General features: G+C 37.2%; 1 protein-coding gene across 1 annotated transcript; it reads left to right on the top strand.

Moving 5' to 3' along the window:
* Window positions 1–1,306: 1,306 nt before the first annotated feature.
* LOC102219360 (phospholipid phosphatase 1-like) lies at window positions 1,307–10,327 on the top strand. Its single transcript, XM_005815329.3, has 7 exons — window positions 1,307–1,415; window positions 1,606–1,754; window positions 4,712–4,863; window positions 4,955–5,235; window positions 7,532–7,589; window positions 8,619–8,795; window positions 9,672–10,327. The coding sequence occupies exons 1-7, from the start codon at window positions 1,390–1,392 to the stop codon at window positions 9,795–9,797; spliced, it is 969 nt and encodes a 322-aa protein (XP_005815386.2). The 5' UTR covers window positions 1,307–1,389; the 3' UTR covers window positions 9,798–10,327.
* The last annotated feature ends 909 nt before the right edge of the window (window positions 10,328–11,236 follow it).

Raw genomic sequence — 11,236 nt, 5'->3', positions numbered from 1 at the left:
AAAAACTCTAAAAAAAAATTTAAAAACAGAGACAAATATCTGATCAACATCTTGCAGCGAATCTATTGACGGACAATCAGCGAGGTGGAGGGAGGAGCACACCTGCATCAGCCGACTGCTGACGTAGCAGTAAGACTGGCACCTGATTGGCTCCTTGCTCACTTCTTCTCTTCTTCTGTCTGAGGTGCCTTCAAGCTCAGCTTGGAAATTCAAATACAAGAAAGGAGAAGAGTGTTGAACTGAAAACTTTGTAAACATCATCTGATTGTGTGAAAATAATGCCTCTAACTAGAGATTAATATAATATTTTTGAGAGAATAATTTGGATTTAAAATGCTCTTTTGGTTCAGCTGCTGATGTATGGCATTTGAAAATTGAAAAGTTGACCTAAAATAACATTTATATGTAATATACTGAAACATCCTATTAAAATGGACAAATCTACAAAAAAAAAAAAAAAAAAAAAAAATTAAATCACAAAATTCATGTACTTTATTATATAGAAACATCAAACTAGAATATTTTCTATTAATATATATTCTAAGAACGTGTAATGGAAGACAATTATTTAAAGTATATTAGCATTATAATTCAGGTTTGCTATCCATGTTGAATATAAATTATAAAAAACATTGAACACTGAATACTTTAAGTATTTTTCACAGAAGTGAAACCTACGTAAATATCATAAAATTTTAATTCGTGAAACATCTATATTATATTTAGCGATATAAGTATTTAAAGAGACTTGGATGCATTATTTGAGTATTCTTTTAGGGAAAAAAAACCAAACTTTTAGAAGTTGTTTTTTACACCTCTTATTTTTACTTTAGTAATATTATGAAGTATTGCTTTTGTTATTACTTCTTGTTATTTTCTGGATACTCTACCCACTGCCGATAATTCCACAGACTGAAGAACGAACACAATTTAACCAAATATGCATCAGACACAGAAACACACCGACTGTTAATGTTGAAGCAAGACTTTCTGTTTCTACTCAATAATTAGTTTCTATTTTTTTGAACCTGCTGTGTCATTTGGAGATCGAGAATATACAGTAAACACTGTACTGGCAATGAGAGTACTTTACTCTGTTCTAACATATTACCTTGAGTAAGTGACAGTTTCATAAGCAAACATTTAAAGTTAATTTCTAAGTGAATTGTGGCACTTCTGGATCTCCATCACTGCTAGATTGGTAAAAAAAAAAAAAAAAAATTGACACAATGATAGATTTTTTTTTCACGAGTAAACGCTGGTGACCGAGGTTTCCGAGCTTCCCCTGAAGGCATCGCTAATCAAAGCGCTCCGGGGACAATCTGGATAATCGTGTCATCTGCTGACAGGAGGATATTTTCTGACGAGCAGAAGGAATACAGCTGAGTTATGATGGTCGGTGAGCAGCAGGAAGGGTGAGCGGCTGTCTGGTGCTGTTTGGTTTGGTTTTATTAATGTATTTAGTTCCAGTTTCAGTTTCACCCTCTGTTGGTCTTAGAGGATTTGGTTTTCCTTCCCCAATAAACGCTCCGTGGTAGATTTACAGCGGCTCGGACGCTTCCAGGGGCAATGACGGTGTTGTGTTTTAACTGTGTGCTGGAATAGAGACACATGTGCGGCAGAAAGGCTGCGCCTCGTCTCTCCTCCTGAAAGCAGCAGGAAACTTTTCACTGAAGACACAAACCCGAAAGCAGCGAAGATGTTTGAAGCCTCGGGAATCCCTGTCATCTTCGATGTTGTCTGCCTTGTCCTCGGTAGGTAAACCTGGTTTTTCTGCAACTTTTTTTTTTTTTAAAGCTTCAGAGACGAAGTAAAGAACTAGAGGAGGAATTCAGTGTAAGGTTATTTGCATAAATGGTATTTGTACACTCAGAGGAAGGTTTGAGGTTTCAGCAGCCAGGCAGGAAGATGGAAAAAGTCCCACCCTGCATGTTTTCTTTTCTTCCCCCCCCCTCACTCATTAATCTGTATTTTTAGCTGCATGAATGGAAAAGAGTCATAGAAAAAGCATCCTGCAGAACTAGTTACAGAGATAAAACTAAGCCTGTGCAGATTCTGATTTAGTTTCATAAGATCAGGGTTTCAGAGCTGTAGAAAGCTTTCCCTGAGGATATTCCTCACTGCTTAGTCACTGTCTTGTGGTTTGCTTTGCTGCTGACTGCTCTCCTATTCCTCATTTTTTCCACACGCAGACGCAGGTCAGGCTCCTTTTACATTTGCCCTGTGTTTACAGAGCAGGAAATTTTGTTCTGTAATTATTATGATTCTTGTAAAATGCAGTAAGAAGCCAAAGCAAACATTACAGTAAAAACGCATTTTCTCCCTGTAGTATTATTTTTTTAAATCTGCATTTTATGCGACTTGAATGTATTTTATTGAGATTTTAAGACTAAGAAAATTAGTGCCTAAGATGGGAAGAAATTGATACAAGGTTTTAAGAGTTTTATACAAGTAAACATTTGAATGGTGTTGTTCATGTGTCCTATTTTATTTTGATGAATACAGTCAAGAGGAACATTTGCTTTTAGAAGTCACCCAACCAGAAAACGTGTGATTTAATCTCAGCATAATCCAGCTGGTCTGGTTTTTCCATTATCACGAAGAAACACAGTTGACATGTCAGGTTTGAAGCCAATTCAGGCTGTAATCTGAACGTCCCAGACCAAGCCTAAAAATGGAAACTAAACAAAAATATATTGTCTTTTCATGTCTCTACCTTCATCTGCTAAATGTTTTCGGTGAATAAGTGACAAAACTAAATATCTCAGATGTACTTATGTGTAGAAATCAATTTTGGCTAATTACGAAGAAAGTCTGATCTTCATAATTTTCAGTAACTAAAGAGTCAGTCTTGTAATGGAGGTGGCTGCTTCTACAAAAGAACAAACAAAACAAATATAATCCCATAAGCTTGTGCAGATCTCCTTGCAGATGGAGTAATTTAGGCGGCAGTGACGGTTAGTCTGAAAGCATCCACACTTGGAGAAATGCCTGATGTCATGTCAGAGTTTTCAGTCTGAACTTTCTTAAATCAGGTAAAGCCGATTCAGATAAAGCAGTAGAGTATGATACAACACATGTTGGAGCATGTGTTCGAGACGGATCACACATCCTGGGCCTCATCCAGTCAGTCCTGCCCGTCACTGTATGCATGGTGACACTGTTGGTCTTCGTGGTTGTTGCACGTCAGTTACAAAATTGTTTTATTGTAATCAACCTCAGGCTGTGTGCTTCAGTTGTTGTGAAACGTTTAGTAAATCTACTCCTACCATCCTGTTGGTGTCACAAGCAGTGATGAAGCTGAATGCTGATAAATCTGGAGCCAGTGTGTTTGACCAACATCTTCGCAGTGTGATCACAAGCTGTCTATCAATACCTGCAACAGAAAGTGGTGCTGCGGTTTAAAAATGAGCTTTAATTGTTCTCTAATGAAGCGGATAAGGTTGGGTGACCTGAAACATTGCAAACTTCCTGTTTGGGAGCAAAGGCTTAATGAAGAGTGCAGTGTGAAATAAAGACTTCATGTAAAGCTTGGATTATGGCATATCAAGCTGTCAAAGTTTGAGTTTGTTAAAATATGACAAAATCTGAAAATAACTATTGGCTCAAAATGGCTGACTTCCTGTTTTTGTTTAGGACATTTCAATTATGATGATGTTTTCTCTTTTAGCAAGTTTTGAAGGTGAAACTAGCTTGAGCTGCAGTTCATTTCAGTTCATTTATATAATGCCAATTCACAATAAATGTCATCTTGAAAAAATGTCAGTTCAATCACACAAAGATTCCAATTTATCCTAGTAATCAAAGAATAAGCTCAGTTAATTATTCATGTTAGCTTATAAAGTTTCTGAGGAAACCAAGCAGATTGCATTCCTGGACGAGCACGTAGCAATCTCTCATACTGAGCATGCATGTAGCGACAGTAGAGAGAAAGAACTCTCTTTTAACAGGAAGAAACCTCCAGCAGAACCAGAACCTGGCTCAGTAGAATCGGCCGTCTGCCACGACCGACTGGGAGTTTGAGAAGACGCAGAAAAAAGAAAGAAATGAACCGATATAGGATTATTTTGATGAATATGAAAGAAAAAAAAATAGCAGATGAGAAAGAACAAGTTTGGATGGCACCCCTTTTCCACTATTAAAGTACAAATACAGCTTTGGAAAAAATGAAGAGCCCACTGCACTGAACTCCATTGAAAACCTCCTGGTTATTCCTCCAAACATTGATTTCTGAACTCTTCCCGAGTTAAAACATTAGTATTGCTGTTTCTAAGTGAATATGAACTTGTTTTCTTTGCATTATTTGAGGTCTGAAAGCACTGCATGTTTTTGTTTTGTTATTTTGACCATTTCTCATTTTCTGCAAATAAATACGAAATTTTTGCTTGAAATTTTGGAGACATGTTGTCAGTAGTTCATAGAATAAAAGAACAATATTAACTTTACTCAAACATAAACCTATAAAGAGTAAAATCAGAAAACTGGTAATTTTGCTTTGTTCTCTTAATTTTTTTCCAGAGCTGTATTTTACTTTTCCTGAATTTCCAGCAGTTTCTTGACCGTTTAGTTAAACCAAAAGTCTCAATCATTTATAAGAACAGCATTGCCTTAAATCAACTTTCCAATCAGGAAAATTGATGATCAGTTGGGGGCAATTACAACTTACTAATATCTAATGTCATGTTCTTTATCTCTCTTTTGGTTTTCACAGTCGGACTTCCATTTTTCATCCTTACTCCCAGACACAGCCCCTTCAAGCGGGGTTTCTTCTGCAACGATGAGTCCATCAGATTCCCCTACAAAGAGGACACCATATCCTACCAGCTGCTCCTCGGAGTCATGATTCCCTTCACACTCATAGCTGTAAGATGATTTAGATTCCAGATTAAAATCTGACTCTTTTTCATGATGTCATGTCTTTCCATCATGGCTTTTTTTCCCCCGCCTATCTTAGCTCCTCTGCGGTGAGTTTCTATCGGTGTACATGTGTCGCATCAAGAGCCGGTCTTTGAAGAGGAAATGGATGATGTGCGTCTACAAAGCCGTGGGGAGCAGCTTGTTTGGAGCCGCCGCCAGCCAGTCTCTGACTGACATCGCTAAATACTCCATCGGCCGACTGCGGCCGTACTTCCTGGCTGTTTGCAAACCGGTGTGGAATCAGATCGACTGTAAAACTGGAGGATACATAGAGAACTTCACCTGCACTGGAAATGATTTTGAGGTGACCGAAGCCAGGTGAGGTTTCATCTTTGAATTTAATCTCCTGTGACTAAAAGAGATTGATTAAAATGAGATTTTAAAGTGGGAAATTCTTCAAATATGAAACATTTGTTTTGTGGTGGGGAAAAAATGGCATGGAGAAAAATTTTAAAACTGTAGAGCCTTTATTTTAAATGCTCATTGGTCTTCAGCCTCATCGAATCCAGCTGAGTTCAGATCTCTTACCTCACATTTTTGGGACCAAAAACAATAATTGATGTTTTTTTCTGAATTGAGCTGTACCAATCTATTCACGAATATTTGGATTACTGTAATTTGGTAACTGTGGTGGGAAAAAATGTTACAAAATCATATTGTAGGAAATGTTGTGGTCATCATTTGATGAAAATGGTCCACAAATTGAGCTTTGGGAAACCTTGTGTGTGATTTTAATTTGTTTTCCTTCTAAGAACTACGGAGCGTACAAAATCATCATGTTAATTAAACAAATCTTGTCAGTATGAGATAAAATAGACTTTGACTTCCTTGGAGAAATTGTAATTCGGAAACTAACGGATAATGAAATAAATATTTTTGACTTAATCTTTGAACACTGTTTGCCTAACAATCTAATTATCACAAGTCAGAAATGCATCAGAAATCAGAGAAAAAATAATCAGTTTCTTCAGTGTTTTCCTGAAAATCACTGAACAGAGACGATCAATGTTTAAAATCTGAAGATTTTATTCACTGGCTGATTGATTGGTGATTATATATACAAAAGGGAAATGGTTGTCAAAGGCACGACTAAAATAATACTACTTTCATTCAGATCTGAGATGGTAGGTATTAGTTTTATTACCCATGGTTATTGTATTCATTTGAGAAGGTGGGAATGTGCCATCAGGTTTAGTTATCAATATCAACTATTTACATTTCTGTCAAAAATGTGTAAAATCAATGAACAAGAACTTTTTTTTTATCTCTTACTGTGTGGTGACAGTTGGTTTTTATCAAAACCCAGCTTGATAAATCTGGGTTTTGTTTATTCTAGTTGTTTTGAGCTTTAAAATCCTTATTCCACCTGTAGATATTAGCAGTTCAGACGAGTAATTGTTTTATCTCTGAAATAAATTTAAAAAATCAATACACTTCTGCCTCTTTCAAATTAGATTTTTTTTTCTTTCCTATTGTGAAGAGTATCTAATACAAATCAACCTCTGTGTGACACTATTGTAAACCAGGGCTTTGGAAAGCTACAGATTTCTAACTTGGAGCTACTTTAATACTCCTAGCAACTTAACATGAATTCACTTGCAAAAAATATGTCGGCAATGAATCATTTTATGGGGATTTTCAAGGCGTGGTAATGATGAGTTTTCTTTAGAAATTAAATTACCATTTAACATGTGATTCCCTCCCTTTACCAAAATGATAAAGATAAGTAAACATCTGAGTGTAAACCATTAAATTTTTACACATGTAATGGAGAAAAAAAGCATCTTTTGAGCCATGAAAGCTCAAATCACTTTTTTATTCTGTCCTATTTAGTCATACAGTTGGTTATTTCCAATTACTTTTTTAGCAGCTTTAGAGATTTGTGAAAGTCATAAGCGTTCCAAAAAAATGTTGTATTTCATGAGAGACTATTTAAGTTTATTTGGTAGGGACAGAAACACATCGACAAAGACAAACTGAACAAAACAGCAGTCCCATGTTTGCGTCATAGTGCAAAAGCTAATTCACAGCACTTGTCCTTAGATGGGCTTTTAAAAATTGAAGTGATAATCATTTAAAATAGCACAACATAACTAGACTAAACTGTGTGATTAGGAGATCAATTGTTTTCTCATAACATGCCTTATTGTCATATTATGTTACCACAGTGTGTCTGGCATGTAAAAAATATCAAGTAAAAAAAATCAGCTTAAAAGGTCTTTAATGCACATTTTAGCTTTGAAAATATTAGCATAAATTTTCCTTTTTGCCTTAAGAGCCTAATTTGAAACATGCTGGATAGTGACAAAGTGGAAGCAGAAAACAAATTACTTTGCCACCTTTTCAATGAGAATATAAACTTGGAAAGTATCTGCATGGTCACGGAGGCATAATGGTATCTCTGCAAGAGACTGCTGGCCAGCTCTCTCCCACACACCTTATCGCTTATCACATCAGGGTACAAATATTCAGGTAATCAAGAGTCAGAATCTGAGGACAACGGCTCGTTCTGTTGTCGTCCAGATATTATCCCTATCAGATATGTGCTATAGTTTCATTTTCACTGTGCATTTAAAGAAAAGAGACTAAACTTCAATCTTCTTCTCCTTCATAGATTGTCCTTTTATTCCGGTCACTCGTCCTTCTCCATGTACTGCATGCTGTTCCTTACCGTAAGTACATATAATAAAAGCTTTAGCGTCCCCATCACAGTCATTATGCAGTTTTGCGGCACCCTTAACCTCAGCTTGGGCACAGAATACATTTAATAACCCTTGAAAATAATCATTATCATGCGAAGGCAAGCATTGCCTAACCTGAAAATACTCTACTGCTTCTAAAAACAGCCAAAGTGCTTTAAAAAAAAAAAAGAACATCCAGCCAGTGTTTGGCAATAAGATGATGTTTCACGACTTGTTTAGAATCAGCAGGCACTGCCCCCCACCTGGCAACCCCAGCTAAGCTCCAGAACGTTTTGATCAGCTGGTTTTACCTCTGTATGCGCTGTACAATGGCTGCTGGAAAAGACAAGTGTTTTGTTGGTGACTTTCCATCCAGAAACCACTTGCTCCATTCTTGCTAACGGTGCAGGAGGCTCCAGTTCTGCTTTTTAAAAATGTACATTTGTGTAATTGCCCATATGTTTATGTGCAATTACACATTTTCACATGCTAGTTTAAACGTTGAGTTGAAGGACGTGGCCAGCCGCAGCTTATTTGGATTTAAAGTGACAAGAAACTCTAAAACGGCTCGTTCTGAAAGGAGCTCACAACAGTCTGAATTGACGAGACTAAAATCTCATCATCTAAGATTGAGTTTGTGGAAAAATGTAATGACACCCCGACAGCATAAATTACTCATGATGTTGGCTTATGTCATGTGCTTAACTAGTTCTGCTTGGAAAACAATGCAGCACAGACGTCAAGATAATACACAAAGAAGCTCTCTTCGAATTTGAACATAGCTATCACTAAATGAGATGTTTACATGCCATGTTTATCTCATCTGTTCATTTGTGAGGTATTCAAACAACCAATGAAACCCTCTGAAGCATAAAAATGTTCACCTTTTTTTATCATGCTTTTAAAAAAAGACCAGCAAAATGACTTTAGGGAACACCTGTATCACAAATATTGATACAGTCTGTGGAATCTGTAGATAAAGGTGTGACTGTACATTTTTCTTTCCTCTGTATCTTGCAGCTGTACCTTCAAGCCAGGATGAGGTCAAAGTGGTCTCGGCTTCTGCGTCCCACCCTCCAGTTCTTTCTGATTGCCACTGCAGTGTATGTGGGTTTGACCCGAGTGTCTGACTACAAACACCACTGGAGTGACGTGTGTGCTGGCCTCTTGCAAGGCGGTTTGGTGGCTGTTTTCACAGTAAGTGTCCCATAAAGTGGCTAAAAGCCAATTTGCTGTTGCTTTTTTTATTTTTTTTGCAAATACAGTGAAGTCATTTTTTCTCTCTCATACCATGAGCAATACCAGCTCATGCCCATGTGATATTTCACACACTCATTCAGTTAAATTATTATTTTTGACACCGTGTGAAATTGCTGACACTGAAGAAGGTTAATGTGCTGAGTAATGTTTTCTTTTTTGCTTGTTTTTTTAGCGGTAGCTAATCTACGTCAGCGATCATTCATTAATTGTAAAATAAACATCAAGCCCAAAAACATAATACTGTAACCAAATGTTGTTGTGTTTGTGTGGGAAATGTTTGGGTGTGTGCTTTTTTTTTTTTTTTTTTTTTTGGTGTTGAATCCTGAAACATAAAGTGGCATTGTTGTCAGTTGCTATAGCAATAAGTCAACGTGTAGCGTAGTCGACATGGAGAGCGAAAAAACAGTTGTTTTGAGATGTACGGTACTTTAACGGTTTTCTGCGTTATTTTTTCTTTTTCTGTGGCGCACTGCACTAAATTAATACCTACAACTCCAGGTTTCATTTAGTTACCGCGGCAGCGCAGCTATGGCTGGCATGTACAAAAATAAATAAATAAAACTAAAAAAGTCGTTTAGCCCTCGTTGTGCGCGTACGCGAAATTCCCGGACGTAAACAATAACATTCAAGGGGTCCACATGTCATTTTTAAAGATCCATTCAAACAGTTATGGTCGACTTGGATTATTCTAACATTTCAGTCATAGCTATGTAACCTCGGTAATCGTGATCGGGTTCTAGCTCATTCTATACAACATTAACTATGTTACAGCTACATAGTTCAGTGTATTGTCATCTTGTCTGTCTTCTGCAGGTCTTCTGTGTCTCTAACTTCTTTTCACTGCCAGTGGAACCAGTGGTATCGCAGGCGGAAGAGAACCCTCACTCCAATTTACAGGAAAATCCCAACAATAGTAACCACTATAGCAGCACTGAATGACTCCGGTGTCTCAGAGACGCTACTCTGCTCAGCCTCAGTTGCAAAAGGACCTCAGAGTCGACCTAAAGCCCATAAATAAACAGCAAGCCTTATTATACATTACCTGCTGCCTGTTGGGGCGCACAAGCTTTACCTACATGGTGCCATTTGCTGCAGGCTTTGGCTGCTACCTGGCGCAGCTTCAGACACAGGCGCACTGCGCAGGACACTGGTAGCACATGCTTGTCTGAAAAAATTCCATTTTTAAATTTTTTTTTTATTTTAAAGAATATAATGAGCCTCTGTATTCACACTGCAAGCAGGCTTGTAGAGATCTGGTGGTTATGTGCTTCAGGGAACCAGGGCAGTTATAAACAGAAACTGAACTCAAAAACAAAATATTTTGTATTGATTATTGCCTTGGTTTTAAGCTGCTGTCAGCTTCCAGGTGTAATTTTATATATTTAAATACAATCTTTTTCTGGGTAATTGTGTAAAATTTATATTTTTGTTCAGAAGTTTTAAAATAAAGGAGGGGAAAAGCCTTTTTGCTACCTTTGTGTGTGTTTCTTTGTTTGGGGGGGGGGGGAGGGTTTGTCTATGGAACATATAAAGCAGATGGGGTAAAAGTTACTGCAGAAAAAAAATTGATTATTCCTATGTAAGTAGAAAGGCTGTAATGCAAATGATGGGAAAAACCAGTCTTTTGTTATAATTTACTCAAATAAATACTTTATGTTGCAGGCATTTAGGTTTTTAAGACGCCTAGTGTATGAGAACGAAGACTCCATGTTTGTGTAGCGTCAACGTGAAAACCCAAACACAGAGTAGCATTAAAACTTAACATTTTAGCTCATTTTTATATATATCCCCTTGTTAGTGTTAATACTGTCAGATTGTTACTTTTGGTATTTCCCCACAGATTCTGTTCAAGAATTGAAAACAAATTGTCCAACAAAACACCTCGAAATCCCATAGAAATTGTATTGTTTGCTTTTTTTCATGTACAAGACTTGATTATAATGAACTAATGAGGTTCATAATTGAAATTACTCAATCATTTTCTGTCTGGTTGGACCACACAAACCCAACAGCAAACCTGAAATACCAGTTTGAGGAAAAACATTACGCTGATGTTTTACTATGACATGATCAGGAGCTTTTCTTTCCAACACCACTTTACCCTTGAAAACAAGCCCATGTCTTCTGACCTGTCATTGTTTGTTATTGTCTGTATGTCAGCAGCACAAAGCTTGCTCTTATTGTCACGCTGACACCAACAATAGTCCTCAGTGAAAGCAGCTCCACTTACTCTCTGTCACATGTCTGACTTTATCCCACCAGGCAACCATGCAGCTAGAGAAATGCACGACTCAAACCTCTGAGTTCTTAACGTTACATTTCATGTGAACGAGCAGAAAGAACAGAGTGTTCTTCTTGAAAAGGTGGTTTTGGAGGAC

Source organism: Xiphophorus maculatus, chromosome 12, assembly GCF_002775205.1.
Source record: "Xiphophorus maculatus strain JP 163 A chromosome 12, X_maculatus-5.0-male, whole genome shotgun sequence".
In the NCBI taxonomy this organism is placed as follows: domain Eukaryota; kingdom Metazoa; phylum Chordata; class Actinopteri; order Cyprinodontiformes; family Poeciliidae; genus Xiphophorus; species Xiphophorus maculatus.
The sequence above is the reverse complement of the archived record's forward strand: the minus strand, read 5'-3'. Positions and strand labels throughout refer to the sequence as shown.

Coding starts and splice junctions, on each gene's coding strand:
- LOC102219360 (XM_005815329.3), top strand. CDS start 1,390: ATGATGGTCGGTGAGCAGCAGGAAGG. Junction 1,416..1,605: donor GTCGGTGAGCAGCAGGAAGG/GTGAGCGGCTGT, acceptor GTGCTGGAATAG/AGACACATGTGCGGCAGAAA. Junction 8,796..9,671: donor GTTTGGTGGCTGTTTTCACA/GTAAGTGTCCCA, acceptor TGTCTTCTGCAG/GTCTTCTGTGTCTCTAACTT.